The sequence below is a fragment of the Panthera uncia genome (genome assembly GCF_023721935.1).
Source record: "Panthera uncia isolate 11264 chromosome B3 unlocalized genomic scaffold, Puncia_PCG_1.0 HiC_scaffold_1, whole genome shotgun sequence".
NCBI lineage: Eukaryota > Metazoa > Chordata > Mammalia > Carnivora > Felidae > Panthera > Panthera uncia.
Window position 1 is genome coordinate 114,914,679 of NW_026057582.1, and position 26,357 is coordinate 114,941,035.

At 36.2% G+C, this 26,357-nt stretch overlaps 1 protein-coding gene across 3 annotated transcripts in view; it reads left to right on the top strand.

The window, feature by feature from the left end:
- The window catches only part of SCAPER (S-phase cyclin A associated protein in the ER), a 522,663-nt gene that overhangs the window by 227,713 nt on the left and 268,593 nt on the right, over positions 1-26,357 (top strand). For all 3 annotated transcript variants that reach the window (XM_049611895.1, XM_049611896.1, XM_049611897.1), the window contains one exon: positions 5,346-5,482. In XM_049611895.1, the coding sequence (XP_049467852.1) occupies positions 5,346-5,482 (137 nt within the window). The remainder of the gene's footprint in view (positions 1-5,345; positions 5,483-26,357) is intronic.

Genomic DNA, 26,357 nt, shown 5'->3' on the forward strand with positions numbered 1-26,357 from the left:
CCTCTAGCACATGCTCTGAGACTAGTAAACAAACCTCACTTTCATAAACCCCAGGTGTGTTTCAAACTGCCACTTCTGTGCTATATTGCAGTGAGGGCCATGTGGCTCTTGACCATGTCTCCACCCTTCCTACCCTCTTCTCTACATTAGGTTTGGAGAGCTGCCAGTCTTCTGGGTGGTTTCTGGGTTATTTATGCACATGTGTTTGTTATTTAGGTGTACCTATGTGAGGAGGTGAGCCTAAGATCCTCCTATTCTTCCATCTTTCCTTGGGATCCTCAGAGGCTTGTTCTTTAGTTGATTCCACAGGAGGATCTTATGAATATAATATTCTCTGAGTTTTTTTAATGTTGATAACATTTATCTGTGACTTAATTCCTGAAAGTTGGTTTTACTAGATATAAAATCTTTAGCTCATATTTCTTTCTTTGAAAATACTAAATATATTGCTTCATTTTCTTCTGCCATAAAATGTTGCTGTCAAGAAGGCTGCTGGTAATCTGATTTTTCCCTTGTAACTCACTTGTTTTTTCCCCTATATGTTCAAGTAATTTTTCCTTTTTCTTCTAAGCCCAAAAGTTGTAATAGGATATATCTCGGCTTTAGCTACTCTGGGTCAGTATTTTTGGGCATGCGGTGTACCCTTTTAGTATTTAATTATATTCTCTTCAGGAGAGTTTTCTTGAGTTATAGTTTTTATTATTTGATCTCTTCCCTTGCTTTGGTTTTCTTTTTTAACAGACTTTTATTTACATCTTTGCCCATCTTTCATATTTCCACTTACTCTCAACTCCTTTTTCTTTATATCTTTGGATATAAACATTTTTCTCCTTTCATCTTTTATTTGTCTAAGGCGTTATTTGTTGTTTGTTCTTTCTTCTGTGTCTTCTATTTTATTAACATTTTTTAAGTGTTAGTTTTTCATTTTCAATCTTCTTTGAATCTCATGACCTAAATTCTAAATTATTAAGATGGTGAGTTGTGTTGTTTTCTCATGCCTTATACCCCTTGAAAAATTTGTTTTAGCTTGTTTTGAAATGGAGAGTAAAATTTGGATTTAGCCTGTGCATGTTTTTTGGTGTATTTTCATTGTTTGTATTGTTGCTTAATTTTAGCTATTTTTTAAAAATAATTTTGGCTATTGGCCTTGATACTTTTAGGGTGGAATTGGTTTTATAAGACTTTTAGATTCAGTTGTGAATTTGGCATAGGTATTCAAATTTCCTGGAGCTCCTTTTCTGTTATTTTTGTATAAAATAGAGTAACTTGATTTCTGAAATTTCTTTATTCTCTTTCCTTGCTCTTCTTTTGTCTACGCTTTTTCCCCCTTTATCTTTATTATCTCTAGTTGGCACATTTAAATTCCTTTTGCAGCAGTTTTCCCATGGCTCAGTTTTGAGAGTTCATTGGGACTAGCCTTCACCAAAGTATTAAGTCCTTAATGCAGCTGTTTCTTTCACTGCCTTCGGAGTGGGCAAACTTCTCTCCATTTTAGGTGCTCTTCTCAAATTGGCCTATTGAATTCTCCAATGGAAAATGGTTCCTTTTCTAGAATTCTGTTGTGAAGTTCATTATTCACTATTTGTTTCCCTTGATTTCTCCTTCAAAGACACTGAAACTCTGCTGATGGGTTGGTAATTTGACCTCACCTACTTGGTGTGGGGTTTAGGGGGATACATTGTCACCTTGTTTTGTTGTAAATATTTTCTGTGGGTTTTGCTATTGATATGTAATTGCTTTTTCTGTTTTATATGGTAATTTAGAGAGAAGCTAAATTTTTTGCTGTTTATTTTTGAGAGAGGTAGACAGAGCATGAGGGGGCAGGGGCAGAGACAGAGGGAGACACAGAATCTGAAGCAAGCTCCAGGCTCTGAGCTGTCAGTACAGAACCCAGTGTGTGGCTCAAACTCACCAACTGTGAGATCATGACCTCAGCCAAAATTGGACTTTTAACCGATTGAGCCTCCCAGATGCCCCTAGAGAGAATCTAAAATTTTGCTGCCACTGCCTTCATCTACTTCCAATTTTCTGTTTATAAGGATTTTAATGACTAATATTTCCTCATGGAAATATGCCATAATTTCATCAGCCACTCCTTAGTGTTGAAAAACCTTTACATATACCTTCTATCTTCAGAAGCCATCTCAGTACCTTCCTGTATAAAGTCTCCATAGTTTTAATGGAAAAATGACTATTAATTATCCTCTGTCACGTCCCACAGTGTGTTTCTTTTATCGCCCAAAATTGATTTGTTTCTTATAGAAGCTAAAATATAATGCAAATCACTAGACGGAAACGTATAAAAACTTGAAATCTGTTTATAGAAAGCTGGACAAAAGACACATTTTAAGTCACAGAGGACAAAATATAAATGGTCTAACATACTAACACCAGTGTTTCAGCCAACAAATTGATAGATTTACAAACAAAATAGAAACACTAGGTAGTGGCAAATCACTTGTGGGCATGTAAATTAATTCCCAGTTTGGTTGTTCAATTTGGGAATACTTATAAAAATCCTTAAAAATATGTGTATTCTGTGATATAGGAATTTCAGTTTTATGATTTGATCAAAGGGAAAATAGATTATGTGTTTAAAATCTTAACTGTAGGAATATTTGTTGCACTGGCATTTATAATATTGATAATAAAAGTTATCTAGATATCTAACAATAAAGTAGTAAAATTAGGTATATTCATGAAGTGGAATAACTGATAGCCACTAGATTATGTTGTAGAATATTATTTAATAGAATGTATTTGAAATTTTAAATTTAAAAAATTTATAAAATATTATAAATGGCATATCCCACATATAAAAACACACAAAGAATATAAGATATATTCATATAATTATTTTTAGGTGTTAGTATTTTATGAGATTTTTTATTTCTTAATTTTTATTTATATATTCTATAATTGACACATACTGATTTTATATTAGGATAGAACTTACTTTTGGGCACCTTAATCAACTGTAAGTTGATTAAGCATCTGGCTCTTGACTTTAGCTCAGGTCATGATCTCGCGGTTTGTGAGTTAGAACCTCACGTCAGGCTCTGCACTGGCAGTGTGGAGCCCGCTTAGGAGTCTCTCTTTCTGCCCCTCCCCCACTGGTGTGTCTGTCTCTCTCTCTCTCTCTCTCTCTCTCTTTCTCTCAAAATAAATTTAAAAAAAAGTTTTTTTAAAAAGATAAAACTTACTAAGTCAAATAAAAATATATTCTCATTTGTTTTTAGTTTTGAGATTTTTGAAAATGTTAACATTAACGTGAATGCATAATTCATGTGTGTAGATGTATTGTTCTTTAAGAAGACAGGATTTTCGATAGTTCTAGATAAAGTCCAAGATTTTCTGTATAGTGTCTACCTTTGTGTATAGTGATCTTTAGTGGATTCTATTAGATATGTAAATGACATTTACATATAACTTAAAATAGTATATTGGACCTTCCATAAAGTAGAAGGTGTCATTTGGAATATTCTTTTTTCTTGGTGCAGAAATAGAAATTAACATGTCAGACTCAGTCTATATGGCAGTGTTGGGGGAGGGGAATAGCTTGGTCTTGTGAAGTCAGCTAGTTTGACCTTGAGCTTTGTGGCTGTGGACATAATACCAAACCTCTCTGAACCATTATTAAGTATCTTGTAAAATGTAAACATATTGCCACCTGTTTTATGGTATTGTGATGATTATAGGAAATAATGTGTTCAGGTTAGCCCTTTGCTGATCATGTATTAATTAAGCATTCAAAAATGGTAACATGGATAATGATTTCACATATGACTTGCTTTATACCATGTATCCTTAGAAGATATGGTAAGAGGATTATCTTTATTTATATTATTGCTTTTGTTTGATTTGAGACCTGGGTATTTTTTTCTAGTTGCATTTGAAATGGGAAACATTCTGAGAAGAGTAACTGTATGTGGGGAACATAAGCATTTTGTTGTGGACTATTATTTTGGAAATGCTTATGATGGAAATACTTTATCTAAGTGGAAATTTGTAGTAGACAGTTTGATATAGGAGTGGAGTTCAGAGGAGAGGTCAGAGCTAGAGCTAAAAATTTGGGAATTGCCTGTGTATAAATAATATTTCAAGTCACTGCACTTGATGAATGAGTTTGGATAGACAAGTGTATAGCTCTGGGATGTTCCAACATTTGCTCATGCAGAGCAAAAGAATCCAACAAAGAAGACTTAGAAGGTGCAGCTGGTAAGTTAGGAGGACAGCGTAATAATGTCTGGAAGCCTAGTGAAGAAAAAGTGTCAGGAAAGAGGAAGTGATCTACAGGGCTAAGGGTGTTAGAAATTTGAGGAGATCTAAAACAACTTCTAGAAAAGAGTGTGTAGAGAAAATAGTTTAAGGTTCCCTAATTGCCTGGCAATACTAGGGGCCATTTGAGTATGACATTTGTAATGTCATAAATTTAAAGTGAGAGTAGTCAACACAGTTCATAATTACAGCCACATTAATCTGGCCAGGTATGGGTACAGAGTAGGGTGGGAGTTGGATTTAGAATTGGGATTTTGCCATGCAAGTATGAGTAAAGAAGAGAGGGGAAGGGAATGTACATGCTGTGGACATGCAAGGAAGTGATTATAGTAATGGGCTATAAAATCTAACATTGATAAGGAGGGACATGGGGCCAGAATCTGTGCGCTCCAGCCAAACCACATCGCTGTTTCCAGTAACCACATTCTACTTTCATCTCTTTTTGTGTGTTCTGAAATGCCTTTTTTTTATTTTTCCTTTCTGCCACCTTTCCCAACACTCAGCTCAAACAAACACACATATATCTAATATCTGTATGTTCAAATTCAGTCCATTCTTCAAGAGATAGCAGACATGGTACTTCCTTCTTGAAACCTTTCCCCTTTACCCCCAGTGAACATTGCTTTTGTTTCCCTTTTGGGCTCCTATAGCATCCCATCTTTCTAATCGACACTTACTACTGGATATTATAGATTTGTGTGTGTATGTGTGTGTATATACACACACATACACACACACTCACACACATATATACATATGTACATTTACATATACACATACATTTTTTTTTTTTTACCTCTCAATGCTGTGTGGTTGTGAGGGATAGGGATATGTCCTTGTATCCTTAGCATTTATAACAGTTGATGTACAGAAAAGGTTTGATAAGTCCATGAAAATCTTAAGTAAAACATTTCTTCAGTGTTTTCCAAAGGAATTGTGAAAAACAGAATTTCGTAAATATTACTTTACTTTTATCTATATACTTTTTTATACTCACTGTAGTCTGTAGCAATGCTATGTTATTCTTTAACCATCATCAATGTTATTATCATTTATTTATCTTGCAGGAGCATCTTTCATTAAAGAAGTATATTATTGACATTGTGGTTGAAAGTGCAGCTCTACCAGAACCATTGAAAGATGGAGAAGAGAGGCAGAAAAATAAAAAAAAAGCCAAAAAGATAAAAGCCCGGATGAACTCCAGGTACCATAAATATCCTTAAAAAGAAAAGAAAACAAAAACTTTAGTGATATATCCTTGCTAATGTATATCTAAGGAAGACCCTGTGCCCTCCCAAAAAGTTTAAACTTGTTTGCTTCAAGAAAGCTTTGAAAATAATACTGATGAGCCTAATTTATAGCCACTTTCTTTGATTGAGAAAGAAAACTGCGTATCGATCTAAAGCCCTTGCTTTCACCTGTTAAGAGCTCTTCTTATAATTGGATGCCAAAGCCTTGCCAAACCTGTGCCTCCTCCAGCATACAGTAGTATGTTTAAGTATGTGTAAACTAAGCCTATTTTTCTTTCCAACTATTGATTTTTAAATGAGGTATCAAAGAAAATCAATAGCAATCAACAAATAGAAGTCTGCTGGCTATAGTGTCAAATCCCATGACTAGGTTTAATCAATTTGGTTGCTGTCACAACAAGAAAAAGTTCAAGAAATATCTTGAAATGGAAAGTGGGTTGTCAGACCCGTAGTTTATCATCAGCCTCCAAAGTACCATCTGAGGATCAGACAGCTATGTAGTACATCATTGCCTTACATGCTTGTAGCATCATCTGATGACTGATGAGTCTTATTCAGGACACAAATGTAGTTCCTCAGTAGTAGATGATTTTTGCTATTTGGGAGTAGGTAATCTAAATGTGTTGTTTTACCTTTATCAGCAAATGTCTTGAAAGTTGGAGAAGCTTGATCCCATGGGATTATAGCAATATAGTTCTAGAATAACAGTGAATGATGGTTATCACTCAGTAGTTTCCAATTTCAGATTGTAATCAAAGGTGTCCATTTCATCTTACAGAATCAATGAAAACTTCAGAGTATTCATTCAAGCAAAGAATAGAAAAGGCTTTTTTTATTGTATTTTTTTTTTTTTGGGTCAAAGGATTTTATTTTATTTTTATTTTTTTTTTATTTTTTATTTTTATTTTTTAATATATGAAATTTACTGTCAAATTGGTTTCCATACAACACCCAGTGCTCATCCCAAAAGGTGCCCTCCTCAATACCCATCACCCACCCTGCCCTCCCTCCCACCCCCCATCAACCCTCAGTTTGTTCTCAGTTTTTAACAGTCTCTTATGCTTTGGCTCTCTCCCACTCTAACCTCTTTTTTTTTTTTTTCCTTCCCCTCCCCCATGGGTTTCTGTTACGTTTCTCAGGATCCACATAAGAGTGAAACCATATGGTATCTGTCTTTCTCTGTATGGCTTATTTCACTTAGCATCACACTCTCCAGTTCCATCCATGTTGCTACAAAAGGCCATATTTCATTTTTTCTCATTGCCACGTAGTATTCCGTTGTGTATATAAACCACAATTTCTTTATCCATTCATCAGTTGATGGACATTTAGGCTCTTTCCATAATTTGGCTATTGTTGAGAGTGCCGCTATAAACATTGGGGTACAGGTGCCCCTATGCATCAGTACTCCTGTATCCCTTGGATAAATTCCTAGCAGTGCTATTGCTGGGTCATAGGGTAGGTCTATTTTTAATTTTCTGAGGAACCTCCACACTGCTTTCCAGAGCGGCTGCACCAATTTGCATTCCCACCAACAGTGCAAGAGGGTTCCCGTTTCTCCACATCCTCTCCAGCATCTATAGTCTCCTGATTTGTTCATTTGGGCCACTCTGACTGGCGTGAGGTGATATCTGAGTGTGGTTTTGATTTGTATTTCCCTGATAAGGAGCGACGTTGAACATCTTTTCATGTGCCTGTTGGCCATCCGGATGTCTTCTTTAGAGAAGTGTCTATTCATGTTTTCTGCCCATTTCTTCACTGGGTTATTTGTTTTTCGGGTGTGGAGTTTGGTGAGCTCTTTATAGATTTTGGATACTAGCCCTTTGTCCGATGTGTCATTTGCAAATATCTTTTCCCATTCCGTTGGTTGCCTTTTAGTTTTGTTGGTTGTTTCCTTTGCTGTGCAGAAGCTTTTTATCTTCATAAGGTCCCAGTAATTCACTTTTGCTTTTACTTCCCTTGCCTTTGGGGATGTGCCGAGTAAGAGGTTGCTACGGCTGAGGTCAGAGAGGTCTTTTCCTGCTTTCTCCTCTAAGGTTTTGATGGTTTCCTGTCTCACATTCAGGTCCTTTATCCATTTTGAGTTTATTTTTGTGAATGGTGAGAGAAAGTGGTCTAGTTTCAATCTTCTGCATGTTACTGTCCAGTTCTCCCAGCACCATTTGTTAGAGAGACTGTCTTTTTACCATTGGATGTTCTTTCCTGCTTTGTCAAAGATGAGTTGGCCATATGTTTGTGGGTCTAGTTCTGGGGTTTCTATTCTATTCCATTGGTCTATGTGTCTGTTTTTGTGCCAATACCATGCTGTCTTGATGGTTACAGCTTTGTAGTAGAGGCTAAAGTCTGGGATTGTGATGCCTCCTGCTTTGGTCTTCTTCTTCAAAATTACTTTGGCTATTCGGGGCCTTTTGTGGTTCCATATGAATTTTAGGATTGCTTGTTCTAGTTTCGAGAAGAATGCTGGTGCAATTTTGTTTGGGATTGCATTGAATGTGTAGATAGCTTTGGGCAGTATTGACATTTTGACAATATTTATTCTTCCAATCCATGAGCAGGGAATGTCTTTCCATTTCTTTATATCTTCTTCAATTACCTTCATAAGCTTTCTATAGTTTTCAGCATACAGATCTTTTACATCTTTGGTTAGATTTATCCCTAGGTATTTTATGCTTCTTGGTGCAATTGTGAATGGGATCAGTTTCTTGATTTGTCTTTCTGTTGCTTCATTGTTAGTGTATAAGAATGCAACTGATTTCTGTACATTGATTTTGTATCCTGCAACTTTGCTGAATTCATGTATCAGTTCTAGCAGACTTTTGGTGGAGTCTATCGGATTTTCCATGTATAATATCATGTCATCTGCAAAAAGCGAAAGCTTGACTTCATCTTTGCCAATTTTGATGCCTTTGATTTCCTTTTGTTGTCTGATTGCTGATGCTAGAACTTCCAGCACTATGTTAAACAACAGCGGTGAGAGTGGGCATCCCTGTCGTGTTCCTGATCTCAGGGAAAAAGCTCTCAGTTTTTCCCCGTTGAGGATGATGTTAGCTGTGGGCTTTTCATAAATGGCTTTTATGATCTTTAAGTATGTTCCTTCTATCCCGACTTTCTCAAGGGTTTTTATTAAGAAAGGGTGCTGGATTTTGTCAAAGGCCTTTTCTGCATCGATTGACAGGATCATATGGTTCTTCTCTTTTTTTTTGTTAATGTGATGTATCACGTTGATTGATTTGTGAATGTTGAACCAGCCCTGCATCCCAGGAATGAATCCCACTCGATCATGGTGAATAATTCTTTTTATATGCCGTTGAATTCGATTTGCTAGTATCTTATTGAGAATTTTTGCATCCATATTCATCAGGGATATTGGCCTGTAGTTCTTTTTTTACTGGGTCTCTGTCTGGTTTAGGAATCAAAGTAATACTGGCTTCCTAGAATGAGTCTGGAAGTTTTCCTTCCCTTTCTATTTCTTGGAATAGCTTGAGAAGGATAGGTATTATCTCTGCTTTAAACGTCTGGTAGAACTCCCCTGGGAAGCCATCTGGTCCTGGACTCTTATTTGTTGGGAGATTTTTGATAACCGATTCAATTTCTTCGCTGGTTATGGGTCTGTTCAAGCTTTCTATTTCCTCCTGATTGAGTTTTGGAAGCGTGTGGGTGTTTAGGAATTTGTCCATTTCTTCCAGGTTGTCCAATTTGTTGGCATATAATTTTTCATAGTATTCCCTGATAATTGTTTGTATCTCTGAGGGATTGGTTGTAATAATTCCATTTTCATTCATGATTTTATCTATTTGGGTCATCTCCCTTTTCTTTTTGAGAAGCCTGGCTAGAGGTTTGTCAATTTTGTTTATTTTTTCAAAAAACTAACTCTTGGTTTCGTTGATCTGCTCAACAGTTTTTTTAGATTCTATATTGTTTATTTCTGCTCTGATCTTTATTATTTCTCTTCTTCTGCTGGGTTTAGGCTGCCTTTGCTGTTCTGCTTCTATTTCCTTTAGGTGTGCTGTTACATTTTGTATTTGGGATTTTTCTTGTTTCTTGAGATAGGCCTGGATTGCAATGTATTTTCCTCTCAGGTCTGCCTTCGCTGCGTCCCAAAGCATTTGGATTGTTGTATTTTCATTTTCGTTTGTTTCCATATATTTTTAAATTTCTTCTCTAATTGCCTGGTTGACCCACTCATTCGTTAGTAGGGTGTTCTTTAACCTCCATGCTTTTGGAGGTTTTCCAGACTTTTTCCTGTGGTTGATTTCATGCTTCATAGCATTGTGGTCTGAAAGTATGCATGGTATAATTTCAATTCTTGTAAACTTATGAAGGGCTTTGTGACCCAGTATATGATCTATCTTGGAGAATGTTCCATGCGCACTCGAGAAGAAAGTATATTCTATTGCTTTGGGATGCAGAGTTCTAAATATATCTGTCAAGTCCATCTGATCCAATGTATCATTCAGGGCCCTTGTTTCTTTATTGACCATGTGTCTAGATGATCTATCCATTTCTGTAAGTGGGTTGTTAAAGTCCCCTGCAATGACCACATTCTTATCAATAAGGTTGCTTATGTTTATGAGTAATTGTTTTATATATTTCGGGGCTCTGGTATTCGGCGCATAGACATTTATAATTGTTAGCTCTTCCTGATGGATAGACCTGGTAATTATTATATAATACCCTTCTTCATCTCTTGTTAGAGCCTTTAATTTAAAGTCTAGTTTGTCTGATATAAGTATGGCTACTCCAGCTTTCTTTTGGCTTCCAGTAGCATGATAAATAGTTCTCCATCCCCTCACTCTCAATCTAAAGGTGTCCTCAGATCTAAAATGAGTCTCTTGTAGACAGCAAATAGATGGGTCTTGTTTTTTTATCCATTCTGATACCCTATGTCTTTTGGTTGGCGCATTTAATCCATTTACATTCAGTGTTATTATAGAAAGATACGGGTTTAGAGTCATTGTGATGTCTGTATGTTTTATGCTTGTAGCGATGTCTCTGGTACTTTGTCTCACAGGATCCCCCTTAGGATCTCTTGTAGGGCTGGTTTAGTGGTGACAAATTCCTTCAGTTTTTGTTTGTTTGGGAAGACCTTTATCTCTCCTTCTATTCTAAATGACAGACTTGCTGGATAAAGGATTCTCGGCTGCATATTTTTTCTGTTTAGCACACCGAAGATATCGTGCCAATCCTTTCTGGCCTGCCAAGTTTCAAAGGAGAGATCAGTCACGAGTCTTATAGGTCTCCCTTTATATGTGAGGGCACGTTTATCCCTTGCTGCTTTCAGAATTTTCTCTTTATCCTTGTATTTTGCCAGTTTCACTATGATATGTCGTGCAGAAGATCGATTCAAGTTACGTCTGAAGGGAGTTCTCTGTGCCTCTTGGATTTCAATGCCTTTTTCCTTCCCCAGTTCAGGGAAGTTCTCAGCTATAATTTCTTCAAGTACCCCTTCAGCACCTTTCCCTCTCTCTTCCTCCTCTGGGATACCAATTATGCGTATATTATTTTTTTTTAGTGTATCACTTAGTTCTCTAATTTTCCCCTCATACTCCTGGATTTTTTTTTATCTCTCTTTCTCTCAGCTTCCTCTTTTTCCATAACTTTATCTTCTAGTTCACCTATTCTCTCCTCTGCCTCTTCAATCCGAGCCGTCGTCGTTTCCATTTTGTTTTGCATTTCGTTTAAAGCGCTTTTCAGCTCCTCGTGACTGTTCCTTAGTCCCTTGATCTCTGTAGCAAGAGATTCTCTGCTGTGCTCTATACTGTTTTCAAGCCCAGCGATTAATTTTATGACTGTTATTCTAAATTCACTTTCTGTTATATTATTTAAATCCTTTTTGATCAGTTCATTAGCTGTTGTTATTTCCTGGAGATTCTTCTGACGGAAATTCTTCCGTTTGGTCATTTTGGATAGTCCCTGGAGTGGTGAGGACCTGCAGGGCACTTCCCCTGTGCTGTGGTGTATAACTGGAGTTGGTGGGCGAGGCCGCAGTCAGACCTGATGTCTGCCCCCAGCCCACCGCTGGGTCACAGTCAGACTGGTGTGTGCCTTCTCTTCCCCTCTCCTAGGGGCGGGATTCCCTGTGGGGTGGCGTGGCCCATCTGGGCTACTTGCACACTGCCAGGCTTGTGGTGCTGGGGATCTGGCGTATTAGCTGGGGTGGGTAGGCAAGGTGCTCGGGGGCAGGAGGGGCAGGCTCGCTTCTCCTTAGGTGATCCACTTCAGGAGGGGCCCTTTGGCAGCGGGAGGGAGTCAGATCCGCTGCCGGAGGTTTGGCTCCGCAGAAGCACAGAGTTGGGTGTTTGCGCAGAGCGAGCGAGTTCCCTGGCAGGAACTGGTTCCCTTTGGGATTTTGACTGGGGGATGGGCGGGGGAGATGGCGCTGGCGAGCGCCTTTGTTCCCCACCAAACTGAGCTCTGTCGTCCGGGGGCTCAGCAGCTCTCCCTCCCTTTGTCCTCCAGCCTTCCCGCTTTCTGAGCATAGCTGTTAACTTATGACCTCCCAGACGCTAAGTCGCGCTTGCTGTCGGAACACAGTCCGTCAGGCCCCTCCGCTTTTGCCAGCCAGACTCGGGGGCTCTGCTTGGCTGGCAGGCCGCCCCTCCGCCCCGGCTCCCTCCCGCCAGTCCGTGGAGCGCGCACCGCCTCGCCACCCTTCCTACCCTCTTCCGTGGGCCACTCCTCTGCGGTGGCTCCGGAGACTCCGTTCTGCTAATCCTCTGGCGGTTTTCTGGGTTATTTAGGCAGGTGTAGGTGGAATCTAAGTGATTAGCAGGACGCGCGGTGAGTCCAGCGTCCTCCTACGCCGCCATCTTCCCTCTCTCTCCTTAGATGCCTTTTTCTGCATCTATTGAAATGGGCCTTTTAATTTTATCAATGAAGTACGTTATATTGATTTTTATAACAGCTTTATTGAGATATATTCACATACTATACAGTTCACCCACAAAATCTACACAACTCTATATTGATTATTGGGGAATAATTGACATACAACATAATGATTTGATATTTTTATATATTGTGAAATGATCACTACAATAAATCATTAACATCTGTCACCATACATAGTTACTGAATTTTTTTCTTTTTCTTTAAGATTTGCTCTCGTAGTCACTTTCAAATACATAGTACACTACATCCCCATCACATTTATTTTATAACAAGAAGTTTGTACTTTTTAAAAAAAAATTTTTAATGTTTATTAATTTTTGAGAGAGAGAGAGAGGGAGAGAGAGAGATAGCACAAGCAGGGGAGGGACAGAGAGAGAGGGAGACACAGAATCCAAAGCAGGCTCCAGGCTCTGAGCTGTCAACACAGAGCCTGACGTGGGGCTCAAACCCATGAACTGTGAGATCATGACCTGAGCCAAAATTGCGTAACTGACTGAGCCACCCTCATGCCCCAGAAGTTTGTACTTTTTAACTCTCTTCAACCATTTTGCCCACCTTCATCCCCCACCTGTGACAATCAGCAGTCTATTCTTTGTGAAGAGCTTGGTTGATTTTGGGTTTTTGGTTTTGTTTTTTTTTTTTTTGGCCTTTTTGTTGTTGTTACCAAAATGATATCATATGGTATTTGTCTTTGTTTGACTTATTTCACTTAGCTAATGCCCTCAGAGTCCATCTGTGTTGTTGCAAATGGCAAAATTTTATTCATTTTTACGGCTGAGTAATATTCTATTGTGTATATACACTTATACACACCCCACATTTTCTTTATCTATTCACCTGTTGATAGACACTTAGGTTGTTTCTATATCTTGGCTATTGTAAATAATGCTTCAGTGAACATGGGGTGCACATATCTTTTCAAGTTAGTGTTTTCACTTTCTTTGAGTAAATACCAGAAGTGTAATTACTGGATCGTATAGTACTTTAATTTTTAGGTTTTGTTTTGTTTTTTTGTGGAACCTCCATACTGCTTTCCATAGTGGCTATGCCAGATTACATTCCCAGCACAAGGGTTCCCTTTGTTCCACATCCTCACCAACAGTTGTTACTTCTTGTCTTTTTGATAGCCATTCTGACAGGTGTGAGGTGATATCTCATTGTGGTTTTGATTTGCATTTTTCTGATGATTAGTGACATTATACATCTTTTCATGTGTATGTTCCCCATCTATATGTCATCATTGAAAAGTGTTCAGATCTTCTGCCCATTTTTTAATCAGATTTTTTGTTTTTGAGTTGTATGAGTTCTTTGTATTTTGGAGATTACCCTTTTATCAGATGTATGATTTGCAAATATTTTCTCCCTCCTAGTAGTTGCGTTTTCATTTTGTTAATGGTTTCTTTTGCTGTGCAGAAGTTTGCTAGTTTGATGTGTTCACACTTGTTGATTTTTTGGTGCCAAATCCAAAAAAATCTTCACCAAGACCAATGTAAAGGAGCTTACCACCTGTGTTTCCTTCCAGGACTTTTATGGTGTCTTGTCTATAATCCATTTTGGGTTAATTTTTTTTTTTTCCAACGTTTTTTATTTTATTTTTGGGACAGAGAGAGACAGAGCATGAACGGGGGAGGGGCAGAGAGAGAGGGAGACACAGAATCGGAAACAGGCTCCAGGCTCCGAGCCATCAGCCCAGAGCCTGACGCGGGGCTCGAACTCACGGACCGCGAGATCGTGACCTGGCTGAAGTCGGACGCTTAACCGACTGCGCCACCCAGGCGCCCCTGGGTTAATTTTTATATATGGTGTAAGATAGTGTTCCAGTTTCATTCTTTTGCATGTGACTGTCCAGTCTTCTTAATACTATTTACTGAAGACCCTGTCCTTTCTCTGTTATTTATTCTTAGCTCCTTTATTGTGTATTATTGACCATGTATGTGCATTTTTCTTTTCTGGGTTCTCTTGTTCTGTTGATATATATGTCTGTTTTTATGCCAATACCATACTTTTTTGATTACTGTTACTTTGTAATGTAGTTTGAAATCAGAGAATGATACCTCTAGCTTTGTTCTTTCTCAGGATTTCTTTGGCTGTTTGGTTCTTTTATGGTTTCATACAAATTTGAGAACTGTTTGTTCTAGTTCCATGAAAAATGTCATTGGAATTTTGATATGGATTGCACTGAATCAGTAGATTGCTTTGCACATTATGGACATTTTAGCAATATTCTTCCAATCCTTGAGCACAGAATATCTATCCATGTATTCAATGTTTTCTTCAATTTCTTTCATCAGTGTCTTGAAGTTTTTATAGTGTACAGGTCTTTCACCTTCTTGGTTAAATTTAATACTGGATTTTTTTTGATGTAATTATAAATGAGATTATTTTTTAGGTTTTCCTTTCTGATAGTTATTAGCATATAGAAATACATCAGATTTGTATATATTGATTTTATACTCTGCAACTTTACTAAATTCACTTATTCTTACAGTATTTTGGTGGAGTCTTTAGGGCTATATAGTATCATGTCATCTGAAAATAGTGACAATTTTATTTCCTCCTTATCAATATAAATACCTTTTATTTCTTTTTCTTGCCTAGCTTCTCTGGCTAGTACTTACAATACTATGCTTAATAAAATTCGTGAGAGTAGACATCCTTGTCTGTGGGAAATAAGTTTAAGAATTCTGTATGCTTGCACCAGTGGGTTAACAAGGCTTAGGGCGGACAGCCACTACAGGGCAAAAGTGCCCAAGGCCAGTCATTAAGTAAGACAAAGCATAGAGGTGGAAAGCCGCCACCTGGGTGAAAGCGCCCAAAGTTAATCACTAACTAAAACAAGGCTTAGGGCAAAAGGCTGTCTCCACAGGATGAAAGCATTTGAGAACAATTAGAGGTGGAAAGCTGCTATGGGGGGAAAGTGCCCAAGGTTAGCTAATGAAAAGGGTGCTTTGTTAGCCTTGAGGCAGCATGCTCCAGCAATCTTAAACTTCAGAGATAACAGCTAGTTGGCTCTATTGTCACAGAGAAACACTGTTCATCTGGCATCTGGCACCAATATAGCATTGTGCTTTAATCTCAATTTCTAATGCCACTCGCCCCCCAAACCCTTTGGTTCTTACACAAATTAATGGTCACTATCTTATTGTTTTCTTCTGCGCATTCACTGCATTTGTAAAACCTTGAGAGCTCAATAAAATAGAGACAAAACCCCTGTTTGGGGCTCTTGTCTCCTCCCGGATATCAGCCTCTCTCGTATTCAATTCTGTGTCCACTCTCTTGCTGGACAAGAGAGAATTCCAGACTCAAAGTCTGAGACACTTGTCATGTTCTTGAACTTAGAAGAAAAGCTTGCAACTTTTGACTTTGTCATATATAGCTTTTATTATATTTAGGTATGTGCTCCCTATACCCATTTTGTTGAACGTTTTTATCAAAAATGGATGTTGAGTTTTATCAAATGCTTTTTCTGGATCTATCAAAATGATGCTGTTTTTAATTTTCATTTTGTTAACGAAGTGTATTATGTTGATTCATTTGGGAAAATTGAACCATATGTGCAACTTGGGAATAAATCTCAATGATAGGGTATAACTCTTTTAATGTGTTGTTGAATTTTGTTTGCTAATATTCTATTGAGGATCTATAATAATTTTTGAATATTAAATCAAGCTTCTATTCCTGGAATAAACACCCTTTCCTTAGTATCTATTATCTTTTCTATATATCGTTAGATTTAATTTACTAACTCTTTATAAAGGATTGTCACATTTATGCTTATGATGAATATTGATCTGTAGTTACCTTACAATGTCTTTGTCTGGTTTTGGTATCAAGAGAATGTTGGCCTCATTAAATGAGTTTGAGAACTAGTCCCTTTTCTATTTTTGAAGGGATTTCTAGATGATTGGGTTTTTCTTATTCAAATGATAATATTCATAAGTGAAGTCATATTTCTTCCATCAGTTTTGGTAATCTGTGTCTTTCAAGTAGTTTGTCCATTTGATCTAAGTTGTTGAACTTATTAATGTAAAGTTGCATACAGTTTTCCATTATACTTATGGTTTTTGGTACTGTACATAAGAAGGTTGGAAGTCAACACTCACTCCATCCTAACAAAAAGTCAAAATCTGAACAAACTGAAAAATTAGCAACTCTTCTTAGGATCTGTAAGACAAGTGAAATAAAAGGGCAAACTGCAGCCCCTAAAAGTGGAGAAACAGACAGGCAAGTAGAGACTTACAGGTTACTAGACCAGATACCTATAAGCAGAAACCTCTGTAGAAACCAGTACTGGGATAAGAAAACCTGCATCTCTGGAGGTTCAGTGTGGACAAGGCTTAGAGTCAAAACTACAGGATATCCCCACACTTTATTAAGTTTTACCTCCAAGAGCTTGACCATGTTCTTACATTGAATGCCAGAGAAAAATCTTGCCACACTTCTACTTCCAGCATGAGGAGGGGATAAGGAACCATTTTGAAATATAAAGATGCCTGCCCTGAGGCAAAAGTATTTAATCAGAGCCTAATATGCTGGTGGTTTAGCAGAGATTAATTGACTTGAGGGAAGGAAAATACCTTCCCTTTAATCTTTCACCTGAAGGAAGGGAGAGAGAAGGGAAATACTCAACACCAGCCCATTTTAGCCATTCTGTCCTACCTCAGGGAAGAAAAGAGCCTGAGAAGCACTTGTGAAGTTTAAAGTTAACAGGCCCTGGTACAATAAAAGACAGACATAATCATGGGAGTAGAGAATGTTCTCCTTCTCTCATACCTTATTACCATATTACTAAAGGCCTATTTATAACAGTTCCATATACTCTGTCTATATCACGTCTAGCTGTCAAGTAAAACTACAGGACTTACTAAAAGGTAAAATATGGTTTGAAGAGACAGAGCAAACATTGGAGTTAGACTCAGATATGCTAGGGATATTGGAATTGTTACACTGGAAATTTAAAACAATTTGATAAATATGCTAAGTGTTCTAATGGATAAAGTTGACAGCATGCAAGAAGAGAGGACAATTTAAGCAGAGAGAAATTCTAAGAAAGACTAAAAAAGAAATACTAGAGGTTAAAAACACTGCAGTAGAAATGAAAAATACCTTTGATGGGCTTATTACTATACTGGACATGTCTGAAGAAAGCATCTCTGAGCTTCAAGATATTGAAAAAGAAACTCCCCCACCAAACTCCTGAAATAGACTCACAAATACAGAGAACAAATTGATGGTTGCCAGGGGGACATGAGGGAGAGATGAGTGAAATAGGTGAAGGGGACAAAAGGGTACAAACTACTAGTTATAAAATAAATAAGTCATGAGGATGTTACATGCATAGGGAATATAGTCAATAATACTGTAATAACTTTTTATGATGACAGATGATAACTACACTTATGGTGAGCATTTCACAACGTATAGAATTGTGAAATCACTACGTTGTATACCTGAAACTAATATAATATTGCATGTCAACTGTACGTAAATAAAAAAAAAAATTCAGGGTGGCTTGGTGGCTCAGTTGGTTGATTTCAGCTCAGGTCATGATCTCACAATTTGTGAGATCGAGCCCTGCATCGGGCTGTATACTGACAGCGCATGGCCTGCTTGGGATTCTCTCTCTGCTCCTCCCCTGCTTGTGCTGTCTCTCCCTCTCTGTCTCTGTCTCTCTCAAAATAAATAAACTTAAAAAAATTAGAATTAAAAATAGTGTTAGGTGTGTGAGACAGTTAATTAAAAAATACTTTAGTAAAAAAGAAAAAACTTCCAAAACCAAAAGCAACAGAAAAGACTGAAAAAAAAAAACAAAAACCCAAAACCCTCAAAACATAATATCTAAGAACTATGAGACAACTACAAAGCACATAACGTGTAAATGAGAATACAGGAAGGGGAAGGTAGGGCAAAAAGAACAGAAGCAGTATTTGAAGCAGTGATGACTGAGAATTTCTCCAAATTAATTTCAGATACCAAACCACAGATCCAGGAGACTCAGATAACCTCAAACCTCAATCATGATAAATGATTCCCCTTCCCCCCCCCCCCCCGCCAAAATCCAAATGACACTTTGGCATATATTCAAGCTCAGAAAAACAAAAAGAATCTTGAAAGAAAGCAAAGGGAAGAAAATGCCATACTTATGGTGGAACAAAGATAAGAATTACATCCAGCTTCCCTTCAGAAAGCATGCATGAAAGCTCATATGGAGCATTCATTAAGGTAGACCACATTTGGGGCCAGAAAAGACACCTTAACAAATTTAAAAGAATAGAAATCATATAGTGACTATTATTAAACCACAGTGGAATTATAATAGAAATCATGATTAGAATGCTGAAATTTCCCCAAATGCTTGGTGATTAAAGAAAACACTTTTAAATGATACATTGGTAAAAGAGGAAATCTCAAGAGAAATTTAAAAATTATTTTAACCTAAATGAAAATGAAAACACAAGTTACCAAAATTTGTGTGATTCAGTAAAAGCAGTACTTAGAATTAAATTTGGATATTAGAAAAGAAGAAAGATCTAAAATCATCTAAGATTCCACCTTAGGAAACTAGTAAAAGAAGAACAAATTAAATCTGAAGTAAGCAAAATAAAAGAAATAAAAATTATTGCAGAAGTCAATGAAATTGAAAAGAAATCAATAGAGAAAATCAAGACCAACACCAATAATACTAGTTCTTTGAAAGATAGATAGCATTGGTAAACTTCTAGTTAGGCTAAGAAAAAAAGGAGACACAAATTAATATAAATGGAAGAGGGGATATCAGTCAGATCTCATGGACATTAAAAGGATAATAAAGAAATATTATGAATATCTTTTTTCCCACAAATTTGATAACCTAGGTGAAATCAACAGTTTATTAAAAGACACAATTTGCCGCAATTCACACAAAGAATAGACAATTTAATAGGTATATATCTATTAAAGAAGTTGAATCAATAATTAACTTCCAAAATGAAGTACCAGGCCCAGATGGGTTCACTGGTAAAGTCTACCAGACATTTGAGGAAATTATACCAGTTGTGTACAGTGTCTTTCAGAGTATAGAAGCAGAAGAAATACTTAACCAACGCATTCTATGATGCCACCATTATTTAATACTAAAACCAGGCGAAGATATTAGAAGACAAGAAAATAGATCTCTTTTGTGGACATACATGCAAAAATCCTGAAAATAATATTAGCTAATTAAATCCAACAGTGTATAAAAATAATTATGACCAAGTGGGACATACCCCAGATATACAAGGCTGGTTCAAAATTTGGAAATCACTTAATATAATCCATCACCTCCATAGACTAAAGAAGAAAAATCACATGATCATGTCAGTAGATGCAGACGAAGCATTTAACAAAACCCAGCACATATTCACAACAAAAACTCTCAGTAAACTAGGAATAGAAAAGAACTTCCTCACTTTTTTAGAATATCTACAATATATGTGCAATTAATAAAATACTTAATGGTAAAAACCTGAAGCTTTCCCACTAAGATCAGGAACAAGGCAGGGATGTCCTCTCACCATTCATTTTCCACATCATAATGGAAGTCCTAGATAATGCAGTAAAACAAGAGAAAGAAATAAAAGGTATACTGGGCATCATGGGGAAGAAGTAAATAAAACTGTCCTTGTTTGCAGATGACATGATTATGTACATAATAAATTTGGAAGAATTGACAAAAAAAAAAGCCCTCCTGGAACTAATAATTATAGTAAGGTTTCAAGATGCAAAGTTAATATACAGTGGTCATTTTTCTCTTTACTGGCATTGAATGTAGAATTTGAGATGGAAGAAAAAAACCACAATACCACATACATTAGTAACCCCCCAAATTAAATACTTAGGTATAAACCTAACAAAATATGTACAAGCTCTATGTAGGAATACTACAAAACTCTGTTAAAAGAAATGAATGGTAGTTATATACCTGACACTAATGTAATATTGTATGTCAACTATACTCAAAAAAAAAAAAAAAGAAATGAAGAGATATTATTCCATGTTTATGAATGCAGAGAATATTGTCAAAATGTCAGTTCTTCCCAGGTTGATTGCATTGATTCAATGCAATCCCAGTCAAAATCCCATCAAGTTATTTTACGGATATTGGCAAACTAATTCCAGAGTTTATATGGAGAGGCAAAAGACCCAGATTAGCCACTATACTATTGAAAGAGAAGAACAAAGTTGGAGGATTGACAATACCTGACTTCAGAACTTATTATAAAACTATAGTAATTAAGACAGTATGGTATTAGCAAAAGAATTGATAGATAGATCAATGCAAAAAATAGCCCAGAAATAGACCCATATAAACAGAGTCAACTGATCTATGACAGAGGAACAAAGACAATACAATATGGGAAGGATAGCCTTTTCAATAAATGGTGTTGGATGACTGGACATCCACAGCTAAAAATGAATCTGGACACTGATTTTACACTTTATACATGTCATTTTACATTTGTCCAAACCCACAGAATATAGAACACTTAGAGTGAATCCTAATGTAAACTATGGATTTGGGGTGATAATAATGTGTCATTGTAGGTTCAATAATTGTAACAAATGTACCACTCTGTTGGGTGTTGTTGACCTTGGGAGAGGCTTAAGCATGTGTGGGGCAACAGGTATATGGGGAATCTCTATACCTTTCTCTCAATTTTTCAGTGAACCTGAAATTTCTATAAAAAATATAGTCTTAAAACATTTTTTTCTATCTTTTTAAACCTCTAAGATTCTATAGTGACATGGCTTTTTTTATTCCTGAAAATTGCGATTGTATTCTTTGATTACTCTGGCCAGGAATTTATCAATTTTAATTAATGAACTTAATTTATGAACTTTCACTGTCATTTGATTTTCATTTTGTTGTATTTCATTTATTTATATTTTAAATTCTTTCTTCCTGGGTTTTCTTTGTATTTATTTTGTCTGTCTCTCTATATTCCTATTGTATCAGTTAATAAAGAATATTAACATTTATTATTATTATTATTCATATTCATTTATTATAATAATATTATTTCACACTTCCATTTCACACTTCAGTATTTTCCAGTTTACTTCAAATTTTGAAGCTTTGTTGCTAGATACATACAAATTTAGTATTATTTTATATCCTTGAAAAATTGATCCCGTTACCATTATATTTCTTAATATTATGATTCTTAATATTAATAGCCTCTTAATATTTCTTATGATTAAGTCTACTTTATCTAACTTTATCTATCTACTACTATCTATCTACTTTATCTAACTTTAGTATTCTCATGATAAATCTTTTCCCATTCTTTTAGTTTTAAACTTACAACTTTATCTCCTTATATATTTTTGTGTATTTCTTATAATTGTCATATGTGAGTCTTCCTTTTCTGTCTTTTCTGATACTGTCTATTTGCAGTTTTTAATCAGTTTATATTTACTGAAACTATTGCTGTGGTTGTTTTATGTTTTTTAATTAAAAAAATTTTTTAATGTTTATTTAATCTTGAGAGAGAGAGTGTGAGCAGGGAGATGGGCAGAAAGAGAGGGAGACACAGAATCTGAAGCAGACTCTGCTCTGAGCTGTCAGCAAGTCTGATGGGGGGCTGAAACTCATGAACCATGAGATCATGACCTGAGCCAAGTCGGTCGCTTAACCAACTGAGCCACCCAGTTAACATTTGATATATGTGACACTCACTACCTCAACTGAATTGTAAACTCCTTTATGGCAAAGTCTATGTCTTATACATATTCCCCTTTTTTACATGGTGAAGTAACAGGTGTACAGCAGGTGTTTCCTTTTACTCAGGGATTACTGTCCTAGGCTACTAGTTGATACAGGAAAAACAGTAATTCCGTATATACTTTAGGAATTTTCATTGTTGTTCATAACAGAAGGGCTAGTATGATACTAGTTAATCTATAATGACTGAAAACAAAATTGTCAAGCGGCATTATCAACATTTCCCCAGTTATTTTTGCTTTAGCACTTACCATCTTCTAAAGTACTATGTATTTATTATTTATTATACTATGTGTATTAGTATACATATATACTATGTATTATATATATTGTACTATATTATTTAATATAGTATGTATATTATTATTTATTTACACATTGCTTTTCTCCCACTGGAATATATACATGAGGATTTTTGTCTCTATTGCTGGCACCTAATAGGTTTTCAACAAACATTAGTTAAAAAGAATTAGATGAGATTGGATTATGAAATTAGTGTTCATATCACTGGGATTTCTTTGGCTTTATAAAAGTAGAGAAAAGAACTATGACTTTACTTTCATAAATCAGAATTCAGCCTTGAGGCATGATGGTCCATTCCAGGTTTCATGGTTACAGTTAGTGAGGGTAAGGCTGTAGGGACCTGATTTTAGATGATGTAAAACCAGAGATATTTGGTCTTCCTTTGACACCAGCTAGATGAGGGACATTGTCTAATGGCAAAGCCAGAATTAGCAGGTGGTTTAAATTGTGGGTATGTGTTCTACAGCTAATTAGTAAGGTTCTATATGACCTATACTGGATGAACTGTGAGAGTGTATGTGGTTCCTTGAAAGTTTTGACATTCAGGCAAAAAATATATTCTGAAAGAGGAGTCCATAAGAGGAGTCAGAACTTTGTTTGCTGCTGGAAATTAGGTGGAAAGGATCCATCATGTGGTGCAGAAGACCAAGAAAAGCAGTCTAGTAAAGCTCTAATCACTAAACTGCATTTTAGAACAGAAGTGTGATGACGTTAAGCAAGAAATTAGATTTGTGGGACAGATTGTCATTGATCTGGAGTTTGAATGGAGGTAGGAATGAGCAGGGGAGAGAGCTGCTAGTTAGAGCAACTATTAGAGTCATAGGTTTTCACTGTATATAGCCAGACCTGTGTCTGCAGTATTGGCAGCTTGCATATCACCTTTCAGTTATCCAGTGGTAATCACTAGGATAACAGAATCCTTATCTCTGAGAATAAAGGACTTTCAAGAAGATGTTCTGAAATGATGGAAGGAGAGCAATGAGAGAATGAAGTTGTGTGTCTATGTATACCTATATACATATGAATAAATATAGGTATGTAAACATATAAATGAATATATGAGAAGAGAAAGTGAATAGCTATCTGTCCATAATGTGTTTTAGAGGTAAATTCAGGTATAGATACATGCACAGACAAACATAGAGTCTGCCTTGAATTTATGTTTGAGATATGATAGGGTTAATCCTTGGCTTACCATTGACCAGTGAGCCCAACCATGGTCATGGAGACTGTAGTTGAGCAGAAGAGAGGCAGGGGAAAGATATAAGGGCTAACAACTATTATAGGATTCTGATGTAGAACTTTAAGGTGAAACCTTTTGCATCCTTTATATGTGTTGGTTATGTCCTCTGTGGTCTTAAGGAGTCCATTCAACACATTATTCAGATATTTGAATGATCAGCAAACAAAAGTGAATAGAACATAACTTCTACCCTTGTGACATTTACAAGGTATTAATAGAGATAAATTACGTATAAATAACCCTTATATGAGACAGTGTGTCCACAGTAGCAGAAGAAAGGTACAAATAAGTATTTAGGTGAACTCCAGGGAGAATAAACTTAGTTATGCCTGGGTAGTCAGGGAAGACTACTTATAAAATTGATGATGATGATAAAAAGAAATACATATAAACAAAAAGTGGCTCGTATTTATTAGGCTCTTTATTATGTCCCAGATATTGTCTTAGACTAGAAGTACCCATTATAAGCAAAATTAAAATAGTCTGTGAGTGTTCATTGTGTTGGTAATCCTAAGAGCAGAAACTTGAGTAATAGTTTAGATAGCCAATAATAAGGAGACTATCAAGTAATGTATGGCATGATGTTTTTAGAATAGGTAACATGGGCATGTATTTATAATGTGGAATATGGAAATCCACTGTATGCTTTTAAGAGAATGAGAGTGAAAAAGTTTGACCTGAAAGACTCTCTGAGACCCTCTGGAAATCAGATTATAAAAAACTATCAGCCAATTAAATAAGAAAAAACTCAATTGATAACAAGTGTTGTGTTGCTTTGCAATATGAATTGAATCATGAAACAGGACAATGATTTTCAAACTGTGATCCTTATACTTCTTGCATTGGAGTCAATTGAGATCCTTTTTAAAAGGTAGATTCACACCTAGACTTCAGCTTATTGATTCGGATTCACTTGGTTTTAGTTGAGAAATCTACATTTTAACAAGTTTTTAACTCCTAATGTACCTAACAATTTGATACCTAGTGTTTATAGGAATTTAGAAGTATGGAATCTTAGAGCTAGAAAAGACCTTAAGAATTTAGCTAGTTCTATTGCCTCATCTTACAAATGGAAGAAAACGTAGGCTCAAAGCCTAGGGTTCTAAAGGCTACAGTTATAATAAAAAAAATTGTTTTCACTTCCTCACACATAATTAGACAATGGTTCGTTAAAGATCAAAATTAAATGCCAGAATGTTTGGCACAGACATGTGGTGGAGGAGATGGATAGAAGAAAGAAATCTGAAATAGATTATGTAGATGTCTTGATGTGAGCGAAGGAGACAGGAAGAAATTGCTGATGACCCTAGAGATTCTAGCTATATACCAATGTCCTTGACTGAAGCAGAGCCAAAAGAAGGAAATTCTGGCTTTTGTGACAACATGGATGGACCTTAAGGGTGTTAAACTAAGTGAAAAAAGTCAGAGAGACAAATACTATATGATTCCACTTATATGTGGAATCTGAAAAAGACAAACTCATAGGAACAGAGTAGAAATGGTGATTGTCAGTGGCTTGGGAATCAAGGAAATGAGCTGTTGGTCAGAGTACCAACTTCCAGCTATGAAATGAATAAGTTCTGGGGATCTAATAAACAGGTTGGTGACAATCATTAGCAATACTATATAACTTTGAAAGTTACTAAGTATATACTAAATGTTCCGTCACACACACAAAATGGTAGTTATATGGGTATTGGAGGTGTTTACTAACCTTATTGTATTCATTTTGCAATATATACAGCTAGATATAGATATAGACATAAGGTGATTTACATTGTACCCCTTAAACTTACACTATGCTATATATCAATTATATCTCAATAAAGTTGGGGAAGAAAAGAAATAGGGGCACAGATAAAGATGATGTGATAGATGCTATGTGAGTAGGTTTGAGCTATCAAAGGGATATCCCAGAGGAACTGGTAGACAGGGCTCCCATTTGTATGTGTGTTAAATGTCTACTTATTCTTTTTAACTGAAATTTATTTTTGTAAAAGTAATATTTTCCTCCTGTTCTTTGCCTTCAGCATTAGTCTGTGCAGATATTTATAATACTGCCCTCCTGCTGGAAGCAGTAGCCTAACTGGTGAAAATGTCTCAAAACCGTTCTCAAGAAAAAAATCTCATAATGTCCCAAAAGTATACTGTGCAAATCTAAATTTATAAAATGCAGATGGTAATGTGAAAGAAAATAAAGTTGGATAGCTAGAACAGGGTCACATTATAGAGAGCCTTGAATGCCATTTAGCAGATTGACTAGATCTTTTGGAAAGGAACCACCATAGGTAACAAAGGGAGTAACATCAAGAAGCCAGTGATTTGGGAAGATTTATAACCTGTGCTATGCTACAGGGTTACAAGGTTGAGAACTTGAGTGAATAGGAGGTTATTCTACTAATCCAAGCATGAAGTGATAGGCCTTACATTATAGTATACTGCAGAAAAAATTAGGAGTAAAGAAAATAATCAAAAAGTGTTTTCATCTAATAATTTTTGATGATATATTATTTGAAAAAATGAAAAATAGAAAATAATTTTGAAATTTCAGTCCAAGGTACTATTGAGAAATCTAGTGAAGTGGATATACAATGGTAACCATGAGTTTTGCTTTAAAGTTGTAGAGGAAAAGATGAAGGTTGAACTA